This window comes from Cnephaeus nilssonii (assembly GCF_951640355.1).
Source record: "Cnephaeus nilssonii genome assembly, chromosome: 1".
NCBI classification, from domain to species: domain Eukaryota; kingdom Metazoa; phylum Chordata; class Mammalia; order Chiroptera; family Vespertilionidae; genus Cnephaeus; species Cnephaeus nilssonii.
In genome coordinates, this window is record NC_137072.1 from 36,341,858 (window position 1) to 36,367,233 (window position 25,376).

The 25,376-nt window shown below is 42.2% G+C and overlaps 1 protein-coding gene across 1 annotated transcript; it reads left to right on the forward strand.

The window, feature by feature from the left end:
• On the forward strand, positions 1-25,243 carry LOC307097921 (aldo-keto reductase family 1 member C3-like; the record flags this gene model as incomplete). Its single annotated transcript, XM_079768207.1, has 10 exons — positions 1-44; positions 12,228-12,327; positions 15,218-15,385; positions 16,866-16,982; positions 17,588-17,665; positions 18,527-18,649; positions 20,387-20,496; positions 22,098-22,263; positions 22,837-22,919; positions 25,201-25,243. The coding sequence occupies exons 2-10, from the start codon at positions 12,241-12,243 to the stop codon at positions 25,241-25,243; spliced, it is 975 nt and encodes a 324-aa protein (XP_079624333.1). The 5' UTR covers positions 1-44; positions 12,228-12,240.
• Positions 25,244-25,376: the final 133 nt, after the last annotated feature.

Sequence of the window (25,376 nt, forward strand, 5' to 3'; positions counted from 1 at the left end):
GAAGTTCTTTGTGGCAAATTGTGCAATAAAGACTGCAAATCCAGGTAACTTTAAAATAAATTGTAATTTGTTTTTTCAAAAGTAATATATTTTCACTTAGAAATCTCAACAATTGGTTTATAGATAAGAAAACAAAATCACAATGAAGCAAGTATTGTAGCAATTGTCAACATTTTGGAGTTTTACACTCCTTGTATGCATTGTTTACATAGTTAAATCTGCTTCATTCACATCTCTGTACTCCATACTTTTATGTAATTAACAATGTAATAATTTCCCATTTAATTATAAAATCTGCATAAACACCATTTGTATGTATTTTTTTTTTACTCTTTGTACATTATTCTATCATTATGCTATAATATATTATCCATGCATTATAATTGATGTACTGAATTATGGTGATTTTTAAGTCCTTGGTCATTAAACTACTCTCCAGCTTTCTCTATTATTGGTAATGCTGCAATAAATATCTTGGTATATAAAAAGTTAGATAGTTTAATTAGGATAGAATTGCAGAAATTAGATTGTTTTGTATCAAAGGTATGTTATATTTTTTCCATTTTTTTATTAAAGTATTATATCTGTACATATCTTACCATTGCCCCCCCACCCCACTCCCATATATGCCCTCACCCCCCAGTGTTTTGCATCCATTGGTTATGCTTTATATGCATGCATACAAGTCCTTCGGTTGATCTCTTATCTCCCCCAACTCTCCCTAACCTTCCCACTGTAATTTGACAGTCTGATAGATGCTTTACTGCCTCTGTATCTATCTTTTTGTTTATCAGTTTATAATGTTCTGTATTATCCACAAATGAGTGAGATCATGTGGTATTTTTCTTTCATTGACTGGCTTATTTCACTTAGCATAATGTTCTCCAGTTCCATCCAGGTTGCTGAAAATGGTAAGAATTCCTTCTTTTTTATGGCAGCATAGTATTCCATTGTGTAGATGTACCACAGTTTTCTGATCCAGTCATCTACTGAAGGGCACCTAGGCTGTTTCCAAATCTTAGCTATAGTAAATTGTGCTGCTATGAACATAGGGGTGCATATATCTTTTCTGATTGGTGTTTCTAGTTTCTTAGGATATATTCCTAAGAGTGGGATTACTGGGTCAAATGGGAGTTTCATTTTTAGTTTTTTGAGAAAACTCCATACTGTTCTCCACAGTGGCTGCACCAGTCTGCATTCCCACCAGCAGTGCACAAGGGTTCCTTTTTCTCTGCATCCTCGCCAACACTTGTCGTTTCTTGATTTGTTGATGATAGCCATTCTGACAGGTGTGAGATGGTACCGCATTGTCATTTGGATTTGCATCTCTCGGATAATTAGTGACTTTGAGCATGTTTTCATGTGTCTCTTAGCCTTCCTTCTGTCTTCTTTCAAAAAGTATCTCTTTAGGTCCGTTGCTCATTTTTTTATTGGATCATTTGTCTTTCTTTTATTAAGTTGTATAAGTTGCCTGTAGATGTTGGATATTAAACCTTTATCAGTGATAAGATTTGCAAATATGTTCTCCCATAGAGTGGGCTTTCTTGTTGTTTTGTTGATGGTTTCTTTTGCTGTAAAAAAGCTTTTTATTTTGATGTATTCCCATTTCTTTATTTTCTCTGTAGCTTCCATTGCCCTAGGAGCAGTATCAGTGAAGAAGTTCTTTCGGCATATGTCTGAGATTTTGCTGCCTGTGGATTCCTCTAGTATTTTTATGGTTTCCCATCTTACGTTTAAGTCCTGTATCCATTTTGAGTTTATTTTTCTGTATGGTGTAAGTTGGTGATCTAGTTTCATTTTTTTGCATGTATCTGTCCAATTTTCCCAGCACCATTTATTGAAGAGACTGTCTTGACTCCATTGTATGTTCATGCCTCCTTTGTCAAATATTAATTGAGCATAGTGGTTTGGGTAAATATCTGGATTCTCTATTCTATTCCATTGGTCTGTATGTCTGTTCTTGTGCCAGTACCATGCTGTTTTGAGAACAGTGGCTTTGTAATACAGCTTGAGGTCTGGTATTGAGATCCCACCTACTTTACTCTTCTTTCTCAGGATTGCTGTGGGTATTCGGGGTCTTTTTTTATTCCAGATGAATTTTTGGAGAGTTCTTTCTAGGTCTGTGAAATATGCCGTTGGTATTTTAATGGGAAGTGAATTGAATCTATAGATTGCTTTGGGTAGTATGGACATTTTAATGATGTTGATTCTACCAATCCATGAATATGGTATGTTCTTCCATCTGCTTACATCTTCCTCTATCTCTTTTTTTAGTGTCCTGTAGTTTTCTGCATATAGGTCTTTTACCTCCTCAGTTAAGTTTATTTCTAGGTATCTTAATTTTTTTTGGTGTGATGGTTAATGGGATTGTTTTTTTAGTCTCTCTTTCTGTAAGTTCACTATTGGTGTATAGAAAGGCCATAGATTACTTGGCGTTAATTTTGTATCCTGCTACATTGCCGAATTCATTTATTAAGTCTATTAGTTTTTTGATGGAGTCTTTCGGGTTTTTTATGTACAATATCATGTCATCTGCAAATAAGGACAGCTTTACTTCTTCTTTTCCAATTTGGATGCTTTTTATTTCTTCTTCTTGTCTAATTGCAATGGCTAATACTTCCAATACTATGTCAAACAGGAGTGGTGAGAGTGGGCATCCCTGTCTTGTTCCTGTTCTTAGGGGAAATGGTTTTAGTTTTTGCCCATTGAGTATGATGTTAAATGTGGATTTATTATATATTTTTTATTATGTTGAGATATGATCCTTCTATTCCCACTTGTTGAGAGTTTTTATCAAGAAAGGGTATTGGATTTTGTCAAACGCTTTTTCTGCATCAATTGATATGACTGTGATTATTATCTCTCAATTTGTTTATTTGATATATCATGTTTATTGATTTGCAGATATTGTACCATCCTTGCATTCCTGGGATAAATCCTACTTGGTCATGGTGTATGATCTTTCTGATGTACTGCTGGATCCGGTTTGCTAGAATTTTTGTTGTGGATTTTGGCATCTATGTTCATGAGGGATATTGGTCTGTAATTCTCTTTCATTGTGTTGTCTTTATCTGGTTTTGGTATTAGGGTGATGCTGTCTTCATACAAGAAGCTTGGAAGTGTTCCTTCCTCTTGAATTTTTTGGAATAGTCTGAGGAGGGTAGGTTGTAGTTCTTCCTTGAATGTTTGGCAAAACTCCCCTGTGAAGCCATCTGGCCCAGGGCTTTGGTTTACCAGAAGCTTTTTGATGACTGCTTCAATTTTTTCCATAGTTATTGGCCTATTGAGCTATTTAGATTCTTCCTGATTGAATTTTGGAAGGTTATATTTTTCTAGGAATATGTCCATTTCCTCCAGGTTGTCCAGTTTGTTGGAATAAAGTTTTTCATAGTATTTTTTAACAAATCTTTGTATTTCTGTGGGGTCTGTTGTTATTTCACCTCTTTCATTTTTGAATTTGTTTATTTGGGTCCTCTCTCTTTGCTTCTTGGTGAGCCTGGCTAGAGGTTCATCAATCTTGTTTATCCTTTCAAAGAACCAGCTCTTGGTTTTTTTGATATTTTGTATTGTTTCTTTGGTCTCTATGTCGTTTATCTCCGCTCTGATCTTTATTATTTCCTTCCTTCCGCTTTCACTGGGCTTTTCTTGTTGCTCTTTTTCTAACTCTTTGAGTTGTACGGTTAGGTAATTTATTACCATTGTTTCTTGTTTTTTTGCAGTAGGCTTGTAGAGCTATGAAATTTCCTCTCAAGACTGCTTTGGCTGTGTCCCATAGATTTTGGATTGTTGTGTTTTCATTGTCATTTGTTGCCATGATGTTTTTTATTTCTTCCTTGATCTCTCTGGTAACCCAGTCATTGTTTAATAGCATGCTGTTTAGTCTCCATGTGTTTGATTTCTTTGGGTTGTTTTTATTGTGGTTGATTTCCAGTTTTATGCCACTGTGTTCTGAGAAGATGCTTAATATGATTTCTATCTTCTTGAATTTGAAGAGACTTTGCCTATGTCCCAGCATATGGTCTATCTTTGAAAATGACCCATGTGCACTTGAGAAGAATATATATTCTGTGGCTTTGGGGTGAAATGTTCTGAAGATGTCAATTAATTCCATGTGATCTAGTGAGTCATTTTGTATTGATGTTTCTTTACTTATTTTTTATTTCGAGGATTTGTCCAATGGTGATAGTGGGTTGTTAAAGTTTCCTACTATGAGTGTATTGCTGTCAATCTCTCCCTTGATATCCTCCAGGAGTTTTTTTTTGTTGTTGTTGTTGTTTTTATGTACTTGAGTGCTCCTGTATTGGGTGCATATATGTTTACCAGAGTTATTTCTTCTTGTTGGATTGCTCCCTTTAGTATTATAAAGTGGCCTTCCTTATCTCTTTTTATGTCCTTCACTTTGAGATCTAATTTGTCAGATATAAGTATTGCTACCCCAGCTTTTTTTTTCATTTCCATTTGCCTGAAAACCTTTTTCCATTCCTACACTCTCAGTCTGTGTGCATCTTTTTTTCTGAGGTGGGTTTCTTGTAGACAGCAGATATATGGGTCTTATTTTCTTATCCAATTTGTTACCGTATTTATTTTGATTGGGGATTTAATCCATTTACATTTAAAGTTATTATTGATAAGTACTTATTTGACGCCATTTTTATTCTTTGCCCCTTTTTTCCTTATTCGCTTCCTTTTGTGTGTTTTTTTTTTTACAGCAGACTCTTTAACATTTCTTGCATTGCTGGTTTGGTGGTAATAAATTCCCTTAGGCTTTTTTTTTTGTCTGTGAAGCTCCTGATTTCACCTTCAATTTTGAATGATAGCCTTGCTGGGTACAGTGTTCTTGGATTCAGACCCTTCCTTTGCATGACTTTGTATATTTCATTCCATTCCCTTCTGGCCTAATGAGTTTCTGTTGAGAAATCGGTTGCTAGTCTGATGGGGGTTCTTTTGTATTTAACTTTCTGTCTCTCTATGGTTGCTTTTAAGATTCTTACTTTGTCATTGGTGTTTGCCAATTTAATTATAATGTGCCTTGGCATTGTTCTTTTGGGGTTCATTTTGCTTGGGACTTTGTGAGCTTTTTGGGTTTGTGTGGGGTTTTTCTTCCCTATATCAGGGAAGTTTTCTGTCAGTATTTCTTCAAACAGGTTTTCTATTCCTTGCTCAGTTTCTTCTCCTTCTGGAACCCCTATTATGCGGATGTTATTTTGTTTTCTGTTGTCCCAAAGTTCCCTTAGGCTCTCCTCCTGCTTTTTAATTTTTTTTTTCTAGAAGCTGCTCTACTTGTCTTCTAGCACACTGATGCAGTCCTCTGCTTCTTCTAGTGTACTCTTGATGCTTTCTATTGAGTTTTTTACAGCAGCGATGTCATTTTTCATTTCTTCTTGGTTCTTCTTCATTTCCTCTTGGTTCTTACTCATATTGTCGAATTTGTCTTCCATCCTTTTCATCCACCTTATGACCATTTTTCTGAATTCTTTCTCTGACAGGTTGCTTGCCTCTATTTTGTTTATTTCCTTTTCTGGTGATGCCTGCTTTTTTTTCATATGTGGGCTGTTTCTTTGTCTCCCCATGGTCTCTCTTCTCAGGATGTCTGGTTATGTGGTTCTCTCTCTCCTTCGTTGATTTAAAGGCACAAAATACAACACAACTAGGTACAACACTCAAGGCACTGAACAAAAATTTATTCATGATATTAATAACCCCCAATAAAGGTGATCACCAGAGAAAGGCAACTTAGGGGATAGGAGAGAAAGAAGAAGAGGAAAAAGAAAAAAATAGGAGTGTCAAAATGAAATTGGGAAAAGCAAAAAAAAAAAAGTGAGAGAAAAGAAAGAGACTAAGAAAGAAAAGGGGAGCAAACTATGTATATGGGGAGAAAACTCCAAGAGAACAGCCACTAATCCCAGCAAATGCCAGCAACAAGTACCTGGAGATTAATACAAACTACAACAATAACTAATATCAATTGAGGTGAGGGAAAACAGAAGCAAAAAACAAAGCAAACAAAACAAACAAAAAAAGAATAAGCAAAACAATCTCACCAAAAAAGCATAAAGAATCAATATAATCAACATTCAAGCAAACAACAACATAAGGACAGAGTGAAAGACAATTTTTTGGATAGTTAAGACAGAGGAGAGAGAGGTGTGTATGGACTTGGAGCAGGGGATTGAAAATTAGATATATAAGTAGGGTGAAATTTTAACAAGGGTAAACAGAAAAAATAAAGAAAATCTAAAGCAGGAAAAAGGTAAGAGAAACAGGACAACAAAAAGGGAAAAGTTAGGAAGAGAGTGATGGCATAAAGGTAGAGTTGAGATAGAGTAAAACAATGCTAAAGAAAAGATGAAAATAGAATGTAGAACACTAATCCCAAAGTAAAATAAAGAAAAAATGAAATGACACTTTAAAAAAAGGTAAAATAGTAGTAGTAATAATACTGATTGAAAATAAAAATGCAATAATTAAAAAGGTAAAATCAAGTGAGGAAAAAAGAAAAAAATTAGTTTCTTAAGTAAAAGATGAAAAAAATAAAAATAAAAAATAAAATAAAATGTGCAGTAGTGAAGGTCATTCACTTCCTCTATTGTTCTGTTTGGCACGCCTGTTTCCCAGTCAGGACAATATTGCAGATCCCTCATTCCACTGCTCCTCAGTATTGTAAGCCAATCCTGATTTTTAAGCAGGTAGTGTCTTAATTTCTCGTATTCCTTTATTTTTGATTACTCAAGAGTCAATTTGTGATTCAGTCCCTGGGTGGCAGTGTTTCTGGATTGACCTCCAGGTCTATTGGTCATCTCTAGCCTGTACTTAGATCCTGCTTTCCCTGTGGCACTCAATACTGGTTTGTGGGAGTGGGCTGCCCCAGAGCTGGCTCTCCAACGGTCACTCCCCGCTCCTATCCCCAGGTTCCAGGAAAACAACTTTCCCCTGCAGTCTCCCAGGGTGTCCCCAACTGGGTGATCCTATGTATTGGGCTTAGTAATCAGAAACAAGGATTTGAAGAGGAAAAAGCCTAAGTGTGCGAACAACGGGGCTGCAGACAAGTCTGCACAGTCTGCCTTTCCCCCTCGGGTCTAAACAGCCGGCACACTTTTAAAATTTTTAGTCTGTCTTTTTGCGTCAGATCAAAATGGGTTGCTTTTTAGAGATCCCTTCTGTTAGCAGCTTTGAGGACCCCCTTCCATATTCACGGATCACGCCAGCCCCAACTGCCACTGATTTTTCTAGGCACAGACTTCCCCGGGTCCTCCAACTCCCGCAGTGCACATATTTCTCTGTCCTGCCGGGACCAGAGACCTCACCTTATCCCACGCAATATCTGACCTTTCCGTGGTGGAGTGTAGAGCTCCTCTGAATCTGCGTGTTTGCACCAATTGAGGACCAGTGTTCTGGGGCTCGCAGCTGTTCAGTGGTTGCCGCAGTTGTAGATTTTCAAGCTTCCAATAAGATCCACTTTCCCCTTCAAGATGGCGCGGTCTCTGTGTCTGAGCCCATAGCTCTGGGAGGGGACTCAGCAGCAGTGGGGGCTTCCCGGTCAGGGGAACCCCGTCCAGAAGTCCCCCACCTTCTCCTGGAGTATAGCTGTCCCTTAACTCGCCAACAAATACTCCCCATGCAATCCTCAGCTGTTCTTTTTTTCTGCTCTGGGACAAGGCTTGGGACCTGTCTGTCTATTCCGCCACCATTTTCTATACCTGCTGTTTTTTTCAGTTCCTTCTTAAATAATCATAAATACTAATGGGATGAGTAGGCTCTAGGCAGCTGCTCATACCTTGGAATTCGATTGTGTGTCACCACCTTTGTTTACTGTCCACACTATTTTTGCATGATACTTGGTTTTTATCAGAACTGCCATAACCCAGTTTCACAAAGTTGTGACATCTTTCTACACATGCAACTGCATCTTTCACACATCAATGTTTCTCTCTGCCTCTCCCTTAGACTCTCTAAAAATCAATGGAAAAAAATATCCTTGTGTGAGGATTAAAAACAAAACAAAACAAAACAAAAACTCTGTAAATTAACCAAAGTCAAAATCCAAGGAGTACTCATTCAAGAAAAATCACTAAACCTTATTAAGAGTGAGTTGTGTGGCGTTTTAAGTTGCCCTATCCCTGACATTCTATCTCCAGCTCATCAAATTCTCCAGAACTTCCCAAAGAACTAGCAGTTCCTCACCAGGAGCTCTGATGGGTCTGCCACAGTCTAGCCACCCAGGGTACACAGAGATGGTGGCTTGGGCTAGCAGATACCATAGATCCTCCCTCTGCTCAGCACAGAGCAGAGCAAGATGATACAAAGCCCCAGCTCTCAGCTCCCCATAGGGAAGAACAGAATTAATATATGCATCCTGCTCCATCTTCACTGTGGCTGACCAAAGAACTAGCATCTTCCTCACCAGTCTTGAAATTCTGATGGATTTAGCACAGTTGAAATAACAATATTGTATGTAAGCTCCAAGGTTATCACACACACACACACACACACACACACACACACACACACACACACACACAATACATATAGAAGTTACACAAAAGAAAAAGAACTCAAAGGATATCCACTACAAAAAAATCTACAAAACATGAGGAAGACATCAAGAGAGGAAAAGACAGATGCTTGAAACTAATACAAAATAATAATAAATGTAAATTATCATTGAAATATATTTTTTAAAAAGAGAGATGGAAGAACAAGATTAACAGAAGACAACTATCAAAGTGATATAGTAGAACCTTCCCTATCAGTAATTACTTAAATGTAAATGGTTAAGCTCTCCAATCAAAAGACAGAATGGGACTAATTGAATTAAAACAAACTAACAAACAAATAACAAATGATTCCAAGACTTAACTATATGCTGACTATAAAAGAATCACTTTAGATTCCAGAAAGCAAAGTACACATGGGCTGAAAGTGAAGGGAGAGAAAAAGTGTGCAAATAATAACCAAAAGAGAGCAAGGGAGGCTATACATATATCAGTCAAAATATATTTTAAGTAAAAGACTATCCCAAGAGACAAAGAGGAGAATTATAAAACAACAAAAGGGCCAATCCACCAGGAAAGCATAACAATTATAAATATACTAGAGGCCCAGTGCATAAATATACTAGAGGCACAGACTTCCTCCGGTCCTCCAGCTCCCGCAGTGCGCGTGTTTCTCTCTCCCGCCGGGACCAGAGACCTCACCTTATCCCAGGCAAAATGTGACCTTGCCATGGTGGAGTGTAGAGCTCCTCTGAATCCGCGTGTTTGCGCCAATTGGGGACCGGTGTTCTGGGGCTCACAGCTGTTCGGTGGTTGCCGCAGTTGTAGATTTTCAAGCTTCCAATAAGATCCACTTTCCCCTTCAAGATGGTGCGGTCTCCGTGTCCGAGCCTGTAGCTCTGGGAGGGGACCCAGCTACAGGGTCTCCTCCCAGAGCTACAGGCTCGGACACGGAGCCTGTAGCTTTCGATCGCGGGGCAGCTGGGTGGCTGTCCGCTGGTGCACCAGGCCTTTCAGAAGCCTCCGGCTCAGCGGAGGCTTCTGAAAGGCCTGGTGCCGGAGCAGACAGGCACCCAGCTCCCCCGCTTTTGATGGTCCGTGGCGGGACGTGAGCCCCTTCTGTTCCGCAGCACAGCCATGGCGCAGATGCTGAGCTCGCGCTGCCACTGGCGACGCGAGCTCAGCGTCCTGCAGGCCCAATCAGCTACCCCGGCCACCCCGAGTTCCGCCCCCTGCGCCTCCCTCTGGCCCAATCGTGGGCGTAGCGGAGTGATGGTAATTTACATATTACCATTTTATTGGGTAGGATACTGACCCAACACCAAAACACCTAAATATATAAAGCAAATGTAGGCAGAATTGAGGGGAGACATAAATAGTATCTGTATTTGGAAGAAGACAAGGATGCCCACTCTTGCCAATTCTATTCAATATAGTAGTGGAAGTCTTAAAGCAAGAAAAAGAAATAAAAGTAATCTAAATCAACAATCATTTGTGTTTTTATACACTAACAGTAAACTGTCTGAAAAAGAAATTAGGAAAACAATCACATTTATAATAGCACCAAAAAGAATAAATTATTTAGGAATAAATTTAACTAAGGAGGTGAAAATCCTGTATACTAAAAACTACAAAATGATGAAAGAAATTGAAGACACAAATAGAGGGAAAGCTTTATGTACTGTAAGAACTGGAAATGTATGTCCGCAGGAAAACTTGTACATAAATGTGTACAGAAGTGTCCTATATAATCCTATATAATAAAGAGGTAATATGCATATTTACCCTCACACCCTAACAAGATGGCTGCCTACAACCAGGCTGGCAGGGGGGTTAGTGAGGGACGACCAAACGACTGAACAAGCAGGCTGCGTGTGGTGACCAGGCTAGCTGTGGGGGGTGACCAGGACAGCAGGAGTGCAGTTGGGGGCGACCAGGCCAGTGGGGGGGCAGTTAGGGGCAATTAGGCTGGCATGCAGAAGCAGTGAGGGGCGATCAGGCCAGCAGTGGCGGGTAGTTAGGAGTGACCAGGCAGGCAGGTGAGCAATTAGGAACCAACAGTCCAGGATTGTGAAAGGGATCAGGCCTCAACCGGCAGTCGGACATCTCCCAAGGGATCCCAGATTGGAGAGGGTGCAGGCTGGGCTGAGGAGAACGTGCCCTCCCTGACCCCCACCCCTTGCACAGATTTCATGCACTGGGCCTCTAGTTATTCATAACAGTCAAAAAGTAGAAAAAGCCAAATGTTCATCAACTGATGAATGGATAAACAAAATGTGGTATATCCATACAAAGGGATGATATCCTACATAATAAAAGGGTAATATGTAAATTACCATCACTCCGCTACGCACACGATTGGGCCAGCGGGAGACGTAGGGGGTGGGACTCGGGGTGGCTGGGGTGGCCGACGGGATGCTGAGATCAGCGTCTGCACCATGGCTGTGCTGCGCCACAGAAGGGGCCTCTGGGGCAGCGAGCCCACGTCCTGCTGCGGACCATCAAAAGCAGGGAGCGAAAGCAGGGGAGCTGGCTGTCTGTCCACTCCGGCACCAGCGGACAGACAGCCAGCTCCCCCGCGATCAAAAGCGGGGAGCTGTGTGTCCACTCCAGCACCAGCGGACCCCCTGCCATCAAAAGCGGGGAGCAGGCTGCTAGCAGTGTCCACGGAGCATGCTAGGCTTTGCGGGGCAGTGGATATGGCCTGGATGGCAGATTAGGCCTAGGGGACCCTACACGTGCATGATTTAATCATGTACTGGGCCTCTAGTCTATATATAAAAGCCAAGCGACCAGAATGACAGAACAACTAGAATGACCAGAAGGACCGGTCGCTATGACACACACTGGGGATGCCAACCGGACTTATCAGGGCCCCAATCAGACCCCTCAACTGCCTGTGGCCCCTCCCCTGGCCAGCCCCCTCAACAATCAGCCCCCCTAACCCTGATCGGGAGCAGGGCCAGCCAGCCAACTGCCAGGGGCCCCTCCCCTCAGCTGACTCCACCCCAGATTGACTCCCCCACCAATTGGGGGTGGGGGTGGCCAACTGGTGGAGGTCCCTCCCCCAGGCTGGCCCCATCCCTGATAGGCCCCCACCCACCCCAATCAGGGGCGAGGCCGGCTGGCCAACCTCCCTCAGCCCCTTCTCCAGGCTGGCCCTGCCCCTGATTGGCCCCACCCACCCTGATTGGGGCAGGGCTGGCCAGCCAACCTCCTGTGTCCCCTCCCCCCACCAGCTGGTTCAATTGACCCCCATTGGGGAGGGCCGGCTGGACCCCTCCTGTACACTAATTCATGCACTGAGCCTCTGGTTAGGCATAAAAAGGAATGAAATACTAATAAGTGAAGTATAACACAGCTGGGCCTTAACATGCTAAGTGAAAAAAGGTAACTACAAAATGCTACAAAGTGTATGAATACATTTACATAAAATTTCCAAAATAGACAAATCTATGGAGATAGGAAGTAGTTACCAGGGGTTGGAGGGAAAGAGAAATGGGAATTGTTTCTAAAGAGAGCGAGGTATATTTGGGGATGATAAAAATGCTCCAAAGTTGTATAGTGGTAGCAATCCTATGAATATACTAAAAGCTGCTGAATTGTGTAATTAAAAAGGGGTGATTTTATTATATTAGACTTTTACTTCATTAAAGCTGTTAAAAATAGCAATTATACTGTTTTTTTCTCTCTTCAAATGACTTTTAATAAAGAAAATCTGTTTGTTTAACCGAGAGAGTGAAAGGAGATGCGTGCAATGAGACACTTTTCTGTGAAGCTGAATGATGGGCACTCCATGCCTATTCTGGGATTTGGCACCTCAGCTCCTACTAAGGTAATCATAATGGCCTTGGAGATGGAGGGGCAGCAGATAGGGTCCTGACCAGAACTAGTCACTGCTTGAATTTGGGGAATTCAGATGGGCATCTTATTCTTCATTGGTAGGACACTTTCTCTCCAGGTTAGGTTACTTTGTGCAGTAAGTCAGTGCTTTTCAAATTTTAATAGGCATAAAATATCTAAGGATCTTGTTAGAAATGCAGATTTAGATGCTCTACGCACAAAGTTTCTGATTGAATGGATCTTGGAGAAGGCTCAAAGTTCATATTTCTAATGAGCTACCAAGTGATTCTGCTGCTGCTTGTCCAAAGATCTCAGAGTAGCACTGTATCAAGGGAGATGAAGATTGTCACCTTTCAGCCGTTCAGGGGTCGATAAGTCTGTTTCTCACCTGTTGTCCAGTTGTAGCCATTTCGCAGTATATTGGAATAAATGGAGCACAGTTATCATGTTACCACAGGTCAGAGACTTCGCAGCAAGCTTGCTTGTGATGAAGTTTCTCTGTAATTTCTAATGTCCAAGTTGCCCCTGTCCTTCACTACGTAGAATATTGAGAAATCTCAGTTACAGAAAGACCTGGAGGAAGAGAGACAAGATTCATGGTAGAGTTTTGGTGGTCTGGGTGGAAATAGTCTCTTAAAGCCAGGTTGTTAGTACTGTGCCAAGGGGAGGGCCAAGTGGCACTTGGAAATTCTCTCTCTTTTCGGAAGACTATTTTTTTTTAATTGAATTTATTGGGGTGACATCTATATATATAAAAACCAAATGACCAGAATGCTGTAACGACTGAACCACCGGTTGCTATGATGTGCACTGTGGCTGGCCAACCAACCCAATCAGGAGGCAGCCCCTCCCCCTGCCTCCCCCCTTGATTGGGGGCAGGGCCAGCTGGCCAACCTCCTGCTTCCCCTCCCCCTGGCTGGCCTGGCCCAATTGGTCCCAATTGGGGTGGGCTGGCAGGACCCCACCTGTGCATAAATCCATGCACCACGCCTCTAGTCCTATATAATAAAGAGGTAATATGCAAATTAACCATCACACCCTTGCAAAAGATGGCCACCCCCATGTGGTCACAAGATGGCCACCACAAGATGGCTGGCAGGGGAGGGCAGTTGGGGGTGACCAGGCCTGCAGGGGTGGGAGGGCAATTGGGGGTAACCAGGCCAGCAGGGGAGGGCAGTTGGGGGCAATCGGGCTGGCAGGGGACCAGTTAGGCATTGATCAGGCTGGCAGGGGAGTGATTAGGGGGTGATCAGGCTGGCAGGCAGAAGTGGTTAGGGGCAACCAGGCAGGCAGGCAGGTGAGCAGTTGGGAGCCAACAGTCCCGGATTGTGAGAAGGATGTCTGACTGCCAGTTTAAACCTGCAGTTGGACATCCCCCGAGAGGTCCCAGATTGGAGAGGGTGCAGGCTGGACTAAGGGACACCACCCCCACAGTGCACGAATTTCATGCACTGGGTCTCTAGTTGGTTAATAAAATTATACAGGTTTCAGATATACAATTCTACACTGCATCATCTGTATATTGTATTGTGTGTTCACCACCCCAAGTCAAGTCTCAGTCCATCACCATTTATCCTCTTCTTACCCATATCTAACCTCTCTTCCCTCTGGAAATCACCATATTGTTGTCTGTGTCCATGAGTCTTTTTTTTTTTTTCTTTGCTTAATCCCTTTATTCTTTCTACTCTATTCCTAACCCCTCCCCTCTGACAGCTGTCCATCTCTACTCTGTATCCATGAGTCTGTCTCCATTTCTTAGTTTATTTTATTCATTAGATTCTACATATAAGTAAAATCATATGGTACTTATCTTTCTCTGACTGGCTTATTTCACTTAGCATAATACTTTCCAGGTCCATCAAACACCTTGCATGTTTCTGGTTCAAGCACTACAACCTGACAATAACTCAGCTTCACTGTTTCCTGGTTAAGTTTATGGTGGTTTTAGGAAAGTTGTAGGATAGGTTCTCGAGTGTGAGAGCCATGTGGTGTGAATGTTGAGGACTGCAGCAGGGACACTGGTATGTATTGCTTTTCCTTTGATTTAGCTCTTCAATCTATCCATAGCCAGTTAATCTCCATGGAGATAATTAACTCATCAGGAGTTGAACATTTTAAACTATACCCCAGACCTTTTCATTATAAAATGAGGTAGAAGGGGGTAATGGAGAGGGAATAATTACAGGTAATTTAATAGGTTCAGCCAGATGGGCCAGGAGAAAAGTAGGCAGCTGTGAACAAAGCTGTGAATCAAAAATTATCACCAAAAAATAATTATGAAGTATTTTTGAGTGAAAAGGGAGTTTATTTTCTTTTACAGTTTTGTCATACCTCAGATGTTGTCTGAAGTGTTTCTCCAAGTTTACATAGATAAATCACTAATGTATTCCATCTAAAGTTACATCTTCATTGCATTGATAGATAATTTTTAGCATTGGATTTCTGGGCTGAAACCAACTTCATAATCTCTTATTGAGTGAATTAATTTAGGAATGTAAATCTAAAGGTTGTGTAAATCTACAGATCACATAAAGTATAAATCCAGAAGTAGGGGGTTAAACACAGCAATGTGCTAGGGCCAGCTCATGACTCACAAGATTCACTTGTGAGCATCTTTCCCCCTTATTGGTAGCTTGAAATTAGCCATGGTGGGGGGAGGGAGGCGGGAGTATTTGCACCATAGAAATTATCAAATACTAGAAATCAAGACTTTTCTTTAGACAGTTGTTAAGCATTTATCACATGTTATAAGTCAACAGTTAGCTTTGTCACCTCTAGCTCCTAGACCTTAGAAAAGCAAGAGGTTCTGTCAACTAGCTCTGCTCATGGAATTGGTCATGTGCTTTTCAGTAAGCGAGTCTTTATTTTTTATGCTCTTCTAGGTTGCTAAGAGTAAGGTGGAAGAGGCCCTCGAGAGAGCAATTGATATAGGCTATCGCCATATTGATTCAGCTTATATTTACCTAAATGAAGAAGAGATTGGGAGGGCCATCCGGAAGAAAATTGCCAGTGGCACTGTGAAGAGAGATGACATATTCTACACTTCAAAGGTGCTCTGTAGAGTTGCATATGTACCTGAGGGAAGCTCATTCTTAACTGAATAATTTCTTGGCAACCCTCTCATTGGTTTCATTTTGACTCACTCTCCGACTATGGAAGACTGGTTAGGAACATGCTGGTTGGGAATGTGAGTTCTCTTCAGACTTCCTATATTTGAATCTTTCTCAATGTGTGACCTTGGACTTAAACCTATTTAAATTCCATACCTCAGCTTCCCGAGTTGTAAAATAAAAATGATATTATTTATGTCACAGAATTTTTATGGGTGTTATATAATAAGTACATATAAAGGTTTTAGAAAAACATTTTATATGTATATATATATATATATACACACACACATACATATATATACATACACATATATACATATATACATATATGTACATATATACACACACATATATATATACATGTACTGTATGTGTATACACACACACACACACATACTAGTGCCTTGGTGCACAGATTCATGCACATTGAAAGAAAATTAATTAGAAGATGGCTGGCGGGATGGGACTAGGCAAGAAGGCTGAAGATGCCCTGGAGCCAATCTCCCATGGTACCTCCCCGGTGGCCAGCCACACCTGGGGTGGCACTGCAGCTCAAAGGGTGTCTGTGGAGTGAGCGGGCTCCCCCTGGCAGGTGGGGTCCCTCGGCCTGGCCTGCAGGAATCAGGCCGAAACCAGCTCTCTGACATCCCCCAAGGGGTCCCGGATTGTGAAAGGGTGGTTCTTGGGTGACGCACCCCAGAATTGGGCTCCCTCTTCTCTGGTTCTGGGGTGTATCAACCGAGAACTGCCACTGTCAAGTCACCACAGCTTGGCAGCTCCTGCGTTGAGCATCTGCCCCTGGTGGTCAGTGACCATCATAGCTATCAGTCAGAAGGTCAGACGGTCACTTAGCATTATATATATATCCTTACCAGAGGACATGCTTAGAGAGAGGAAAGGAGAGAGAGAGAGAGAGAGAGAGAGAGAGAGAGAGAGAGAGAGAGAGAGAGAGAATGATTAGTTGCCTTCTGTACATGTCCCCTGACTGAGAATTGAACCAGGAAACTTTTGGTGCACAGGACAAAGCTCAACCAATTGAGCCACTCTAGCCAGTTTCTCCTACAGACCCTTTTTTGTTGTTGTTGTTAATCCCTAAAGAATTTTTTTTTTTTTGGTTGTTGTTGTTAATCCTCACCTGAGGATATTTTTCCATTGATTTTTAGAGAGAGTAGAAGGGAGGGGGAGAGACACAAAGAGAGAAACATCATTGGTTGCCTCCCACATGCGCACCAACCAGGGCCAGGATGGAGACCAGGGCCAGGATGAAACCTGCAACCAAGTACAAGCACTTGAATGGAGTTGAACCCAAGGACCCTTCAGTCCATGGGCTGATGCTCTATCCACTGGGCAAAATAGGCTAGGGCTGAAAGACTCTTAAAGAAATAATCTCACATGCCTTCTCTTTCAACCATTGCAGCTGTGGAGCACCTTTTCCCGTCCAGAATTGGTCCAAACTAGCCTGGAAATGTCACTGAAGAAACTTCAGCTGAGCTATGTGGATCTTTTTCTTATTCATTTCCCAATAGCTTTGAAGGTTAGCAAAAGTTATTTACTTTGGTTATCAATATAAACATTGTAGCTGAGTGCAAGACAGGAGATAGTTTGTAAAATGAGAAGAAACATACATAATACTTTAAGATTCCCTATTCTTTTGGCTGCACCTATCTCCATCTCAGTTCATTATTTCAGCTCCAGAGAGACAACCCCTGTGCTCCTGAATCTGAACCCAGTGCCCACCTGTGACTGGGAATGTCCTGATGTGGAGGTCAGTTGAGGTCCAGGAAATTCAAAGAGGATGAGACTCAGCCCTTGAAAGGCTGACAGGTTGATCTCTCATATGACCACCTCCTGGTAGAAAGTGAGGTGGGAGAGCTCAGGAGAAAGGAGCTTGCTGAGCCATGCTCCATGCCAGGCTCTCTCTAGAATGGTGTCCTGGGTGTCTCAAACTGTCCTTGACACAAATGATATTTATTAAACCTTTAACAGCTAAAAACAATTCTAGGAGGTGTACTTCCTTTCCCTTTATCCTAACTTTAAAATTCCTTTAAAAAGTGAGGATAGATTATTCCATTAGCCTCAACAGCTTGGGTAAAGTCAGACATGGCTTTATACACCTTCTCCTTCTTGCCTGTATTCCAGCCTGGGGAGGAGATTTTACCAAAGGACACAGATGGGAAACTCATTTCTGACACAGTGGATCTCTGTACCACCTGGGAGGTGAGTATAGCTGCCCCTGTGGGGAGAGAGGACAGATGAGAATTCAGGAAAGGTAGATCTAGTCCAGTTCTGCCACCTGTGTAGACTCAAGGAAGTCCCTGAATGCCCCTCTGCCTCAATGTTCTCAATTCATCCACTTAATAATTCAATAAATACTTATTGAGTGCCTATGACGTACTCAGACAACATCAGTGAATAACACCAAGGTCTCTGGCCCCATGGGAACTGAGAGTGCAGGGGTTGGGACACAGATAGGCAATTAAACACAGAATGGGTGGGGTAGGCCTCTTTGAGAAGATGACATTTGATCAAAGACTTGCAGGAAGTGAGAAAATTGATTATATGAATATCTGGACAAAGAGTGATACAGGCCAAAAGAAGACCAAGGCAGAGTTTTTAAGATGGGAGAGAACTTACCATGTTCCAGAAACAGCAAGAGGACATGTGTGACTAGAACAGAGGGAGTTTGAAGGGCAATAATAGGAAATGGGGTCATAGAGAAAAGAGGGGCCACCTTCTTGTTCCCCGTGCTCAGCTGCTCCACTTCCTGCAGATGATTTTGCCATCGTTCAATCAAATTTTACCTGGTGTTCAGCTAAAGACCATCTGGCTCCTTTAGCTCTGTCTTGCCCACTTGCATTCTTTTCTTACTCTTATGTTCTTACCCATTTTTTTCTATTATTTTTTATTCTCCTCCTTTGGCCAATTCCTGTTTTGTTGATTGACACTTGAATCTTTCAAGACTTTCTCTCCTGCTCTGGCTCATATTCTCTCCCATCCCCACCCCCTACTCTCATTGTGCTTCCATTAGGCTTCTCTAGCCAGTTACACACATGACCTCTCACAACCCTTCCTCCCCAGGCCCTGGAGAAGTGTAAGGAGGCAGGATTGGCCAAGTCCATTGGTGTATCCAACTTTAACGTCAAGCAGCTGGAGATGATCCTGAACAAACCAGGACTCAAATACAAGCCTGTATGCAACCAGGTGAGCCCCATCAATGCACCACTGACTTCCTCTCCCTCCTCTTCAGCTTACTTTTTTCTCATTTCCACCAAGTTTCCAAGGGCACTCCCTCTAGTGTATTGTAACTTTGGACATCAGCTGCTTCAAGAGAACAGAATGTATTTCAAGTTGTTGAAGACAGTTGCCAAGACCATGTCACTTTATTAAAAAACAACAACAACATCTAAGGGTCAGGTTGGAGTATATCTACTAGGTGTTATGGGGATTGGTCCTAAAAATTTAGAACTAACACACTACTAAGTTTTCTTATCTCATAAAAGGTTGACAAAGTTGGAACACTCGAGAATAAAAGAAAGTGGGTGATTCATCTTTAAGTCTAACATCTCTTGAGTTCTGTGCATGAGAACCATTGAGCCCCTTGATAGTACAAAATCACTGACAAACAATGTGAATGCACTTAATACCATTGAACTGTACACTTAATAATGGTTTAAGTGGTAAATTTGTTATGTATATTTTACCACCATACATTTTTTTTTTAATTAAGAAGGCTACCTGTTAAAATAAACTCACTTTAATGAACACCACATAACACCTACTTGTCTTGGAGAATAGTGAAAGAAACCAGGAGTGTTGAAATGGCCTACACTCCTTGGATTATCTCATCTCCTTTTAAACATGCAAACTGAGAGGATGGTAGTCAATTGATATATTAAATATTAGTAAGATTTTTTTATTTTTAGATAAAAATACAAATAAGAGTTCTAAAAAGTTGTATTTTGTGTCCCTTTGGAGGTTTACTTCCACTTTGAGATCACCAATTAACAGAAAGGAAAGAACGTTGGTTTTGACTGGAGTGGTTGGTGAAAAATTAAGGGAGAAGCTGGATATATTCTGAGCTCTAATGGGTGATAGTGTTTGGCCAACTTGAGGCTGCTTGGTGGGAGGGAGTTTACATGAAGAAGACCCAAGAACACTACCACAGCCTCCAGCCTGAGAATCGGGGAGATCTGTTCATCTCATCATCTGAACTCGTCTTCCACAAGAGTTACTGGGAAACCCCTGGTTGGGCTCGGGCTGCCTGTTTCTGGGTCCAATAACGAAGACAGGGTTGAATCATATAAGGTGTTTATTGAGAAGGCTAACCAACCAAGAAGACAGGGAGACTGACAAGCATCTAATTCTGCCTTCCAGCAAAGTGCAGGGGACAGGATTATAAAGGGGAAGGGTCTGGGGTGAGGAATGCAGCTATGTGCAGACGTCAGCTATTGTAATTAGCCATCAGGCAATGAGATGATGTTGATGAGATGATGGTTTGACTCCTGGTGGGTTGGCCTGACCATGCTTATTGGTTCTGCTTGATGGATTCACAGCTGAATCACCTCCCCAATCGCTTCACACAGGCCTTGAAAAGGACACTTGAAGAAAAACTTAACCCCCTGTTCACATAAGTATATGTGTTCTAAGATTTAAAATGGTATAATTACTTTTCAGATTAATTCAGTACTCTATCTGTTAGATTTAGGTCCCCCCTATCACAAGCACTGAGCTCAATATTGCGATGCTATCTCTGGGTAGGTAGCCAGAGTTGAGACTTGGGAAGCTCCAGTGGCACAGCTGTGTGTGACAACCATGTGTTTGTCCATGTAGCTGGTATTCCTAAGTATTTTTGACACCATGCAAAACAGCACTGTATGTTCCTTGTAAACTTGGTGTTGGTGGTTCTATAATCCAATGCTTCTGTTTGGTGTTCTGCAGGTAGAATGTCACCTGTACCTCAACCAGAGCAAACTGCTGAACTTCTGCAAGTCCAAGGACATTGTCCTCACTGCATATGGTGCCCTGGGCTCCGACCCCGAAAAGGAGTGGTAAAAACGTTATTCTCTAAAAAGTTATTCTCCTCCTAGATGCCATTCCTCTTGGAGTCCTCTCTCAACTCTCTGGGGGAAATCAGTAACTCATCTTTGTCACCCCTTTCCCTAGGCTACATTGTAAAGACTCTATAAAACATCCTATATAATAAAAGCCTAATATGCTAAGTGTCTCATCATCCAATTGGCCATTCAACCAATCGAAGCATAATATGCTAATGATATGCTAAGACCACTCAACTTCTCGCTATGACGTGCACTGCCCACCAGGGGGCAGACACTCCCACTGGTAGGTTAACTTGCTGCTGGGATCCAGCCAATCTGTACTGGGAAAGAGGGCCAGACACGTCCTGGAGTCCTCAATGGTCCCTCCCCAGCTGGCCAACCTCCTGCGTCCCTCCTCTGCCCCGATCATGCACCGGTGGGGTCCCTCAGCTTGGCCTGCACCCTCTCACAATCCGGGCTGAGGGAACCCCCCCCCCCCAAGTGCACGAATTTCGTGCATCGGGCCTGGTGCATGGAATTCATGCACTCATCCAGGTCAGCTGAGTGGCTGTGGACCTACCCTCTGAGCAGCTGCTCCCCTGTCTGGCATCTTCTGTGGAGCTGGAGCACTCGCCTCTCCAGGGGACCCAGGGACAACAGCACTGAGAGGCAGCTCAATAGGCCTCAGTCCTGTGGTGGCCATGAACCCGCCTCCCAGCCTCCGAGGTCAGTTCTGCGAGCCCGGCTGTAGCACTGCATGGCCTGCAGGCATCCGGAGGAGGCAGCAGAGAGCAAGGGGGAGGAGGAGCCTGGGGTGAGGAGGCTATGATTACAGCCTGGGTTCCTGCTCATTGGCCCAGGGTTCACAGCAGGACCAGCCACTCATCCCAGTCAGCCAAGCAGCGCTTCCACTGTGGTAGCACCCTGACCACCAGGGAGCAGCTCCTGTATTGAGTGTCTGCCCCCTGGTGGTCAGTGCGTGTCATAGCAACTGGTCGACGGGTCGTTCTGATCATTCTAGTCGTTCTGCCATTCAGTCGCTAGGCATTTATTATATAGGACAACATTATGAGTAAAATGTTCATAAATTCCAGGGTTGGCTATGAAGAGTGAAAAAACTAGCCCAAGCCATAATTCTGACACTTAATAGTTGAGTGATGTGATATAAGTGACCCCTTCTGCAAGTTTTAGTTTATTTCTTCAAGAACAATATAAATTATGCACCTTTTAGTGCTGGATGACAGAACTGAGAGAATTAATTGAAACTATGTTTTTGAAATAGTAAATTCTTATACAATAGGTAGTTATTTTTTGTGATGGTGGTTATTGGGTTTTAGTTTGGGCAACCATTTTGTCTTTTTGACTTATTCAAACTTTTACTAAATTTCTCAGAAATGTTGTTTTAAAATATACCTGGTTTCCCTTTCTGTCTTACTTTCTCTTGTTCTTCTTTGGAGTTACCAAAAGAAGCAAAACAGGACCTTGAGGTAGCCAGAGGGTAATGAGGAAGATTCTAGAGGACTAGTCCCCCCAAATGAGAAGCCCTACCCCCCGCCCCCCGCCGTGAAATGGATACGCAGCCTCAGACTCAGAGCCCTCTGTCTCCTTCCCAGGGTGACCAAGAACTACCCAGTTATCCTAGAGGACCCAGTGCTCAATGCCATTGCTGAAAAGCACCAGCGAACCGCAGCTCAGGTGGCCCTGCGTTACCAGCTGCAGCGGGGCTTGGTGGTCCTGGCCAAAAGCTTCACTGAGAAGAGAATCCGAGAGAACTTCCAGGTACAGGGTAGGGCTGTGGGCAGCAGGGACTGACAGCATAACATTTCCCTGGTGTGGTTATCGGTGAGGCTATCAATGTGTATTGGGTCAAATTTGTCTCCTTGTACTCTGTGCATAGAAGTGTTGTATTTAATCATTTTGTCCTCCATCTGTTGCAGGGTGAGGGGGTGCATGAGGGTTGGAAAGAACACTAAACAGGGTCAGTGTTAGTCTCAATACTGATTTCTAATCCAAATGCATGGCGTCAGGCAAATCATCCCTTAATTTCTTCAGCTATAAAATGAAGGAGTTAAATGAGATGAGGTTTGGGCTCAAATATTTCTAGGATTCCTTTGCTACATCAGCACATCCACCCAATAGAAGTCTTTGAGGGTGGTCTGAATTGCCAATCTCAACTATCAGAGTGGATAAATCCCATGACTTTTGCCAAAAAATGACCCCCAAGTTAATGACAATTATCTCATAAAACCTACATAAATCCCTACTTCAATTTGTGTGTCTGTGTCTGGGAGATAGAAGGTGAGGAGCAATTGCCTCAGAGAAATTTAATAGTTCTTCTCACATTTCTACTAGGTTTTTGATTTCCAGTTGACACCAGAGGATATGGAAACTCTAGATGGCCTCAACAGGAACCTTCGCTATTTTAAAAACACTTAGTAAGTAGCTTGTTCCATTGTAGACGTTGGAGAATGTGACAGGGAAGGAATTCTGCTTATTCCCATCCACAAAGGACAAGGTCTTCTCTTCCCTTTTCCTTTAGGACACTTGTTGGAAATCCTTTTTCTTGAAGCCTTTTCACTGTTACCCTCGTGTTCCCTCTGTCCTAATGCTACTTAAATTCTAGGGTCAATTTATTAATATCCTTTGCATAGTGCCTCAACTCTAGCCCTTCTCTCCCCCTGTCTTACTCATTGATCTAAACAAAACCTGGTTAAGTCCCATCCCTACTCACATCATCAGTTTTTCTCTCCTCACATGATTATTCCTTAAGGCATTCAAATGTGTGCTCATCTTAAAAAAAAAAAATCCTCAGTGGAGCTGACCTCACTTCCCAGGTACCCAGGCTCCACCCATATCACCTTTTATAGAAAAGCTTCTAGGAGCAGGCTACACTTGTGCCTCCAGGGTCTCTCTTCTCCATCTCTTTTGAATCCACACAAATCAGTCATTTGCTCTCTACTTTGCTAACACTCTTATCAGGTTAACCACAACCTCATCTTTGCTGAAACCTGAGTGGGCCACTCTCTCCTCCAAGTAACACTTGCTTTCTTTGGCTGCTGTGCTTTGCCCTTCATTCATGTTAATATCAAGTCACTACTGGATTCTCCCTGGCTTCTCTACTTCATCCCTAGAGCCAAGGGGTTACACTGTAGACCTGGTCAGGCACTCCCCCTTGTGGTACCTGGTGGCCTGCCATGTCACTCAGAACAAAGGCCAAACTCCTTACACAGCCTACAAGAGCCAACAGGGTGCTACCTCCCTACATCTCTGCCCCCAAAACCTACCTCTCTCCCCCCTGACTCCATCCAACACAGCTCCAGTGACACGTTGGCTGCTTGTCACATATGCCAAGTCGTCTCTGGGCCTTTGCACTGGCTCTTTTCTCTGCTAGAATGGTCCTCCTTCAGGTGGCTGGATGTTCAGTCCTCCACCTCTTGAAGTCCTAACTCAGATGTCACCTCTGTAATACCTTTTCTGTCACTGTATCTAAAAATGCACCCTCGTCCAGCATTTTCTTTCCCTCTACCCTGATTTATTTTTCTCTTGGCACCTATCCCTAATTAACATGCCATATAGTTCACTGACCTATTTGGTTACTTTTTGTTGAGCACAGAATGCTAGATCCTTGAGCATGTTTTTACTTTATTTAAAAAAATATTTTTATTATTTTCAGAGAGGAAGGGAGAGAGAGATGGAAACATCAATGATGACAGAGAATCATTGATTGACTGCCTCCTGCAAGTCCCACACTGGGCACAACCTGGGCATGTGGCTGAACTGTGACCTTCTGGTTCATAGATCGAAGCTCAGCCATGGAGCCATGCTGGCTGAGCAGATCCTAGGGCAGGTTTTTAAATAAACTACTCTTTTCTTGAATAATCAATAAATATTGATTGAATGAATAGGTAGAAGCGTAAGAGGAAGAGAGAATAGAGAAGCAATAATCAATAATCAGTGATTTAGTATTTTCTTTTTTTATTATTTTAGAGAGAGAGGAAGGGAGAGGGAGAGAGAGAGAAAAAAAAAACCACATTGATCAGCTGCCTCCTGCATGCTTCTCTCCATGGATCAAAACCTTGGCTCAGAATTGAACCAGAAACCTTTTGGTACACAGGAGAACACCCAACCATCTGAGCCATACCAGCTGGGGATGATTTAGCATTTTCATTCTCAAAAATTATTATATATGTAGTGCTTGCTAACTGGAAGCTCTCTATCAAAGTGACTTATTTTATAATCATTGTATCCATCTTTAGGTCTAGTATATACTTTTCTGAGTGCTTGGAAGAAATTGAACAACAGTCATATTTTTATCACATTCCTCATCATCAACTTTAAATGTTTATTAACTTCATATATTTAACCAGATTAACATTGTTTTAAAGGAAGGCATAATTCATTTCTGCCGTTTGGGAGATTAAAATAGCAAACACCAATAGTTTTATCTCCTTAATTTGTAGAATAATATACCTGCAAAAATAGAATATAATAATTTATTTTTGTGTAGGTGCTCAAGTGCAACTAAGTATAGTTGTATTTTACAATGTATGTATTACATTGTAATGCAGCAGCACATGGTTATTATAACACTAGTTGGGTTTGCACTTCCCCATAAAGAAGATTATATTAATTTTCATACTTAAGCCAGTTTAAAAGAAACCTCTCCATTCAGCCCAGAAACAGTGACTTGACTAAGGCTCTCCTTTTACCTTTTAGTTTTGCTGATCACCCAGATTATCCATTTAATGATGAATATTGACAACAGTGTCAGAGGGTGCTCCGGCTTTTTATTTTGGTTGCTGATTGGAGATCAAGGACAAGAAGATATCTGGTTCATTTTGTGCCCCTCAGCTCGACCAGTCACAATATGGCTTGAGTCCCTGGACCAGGAA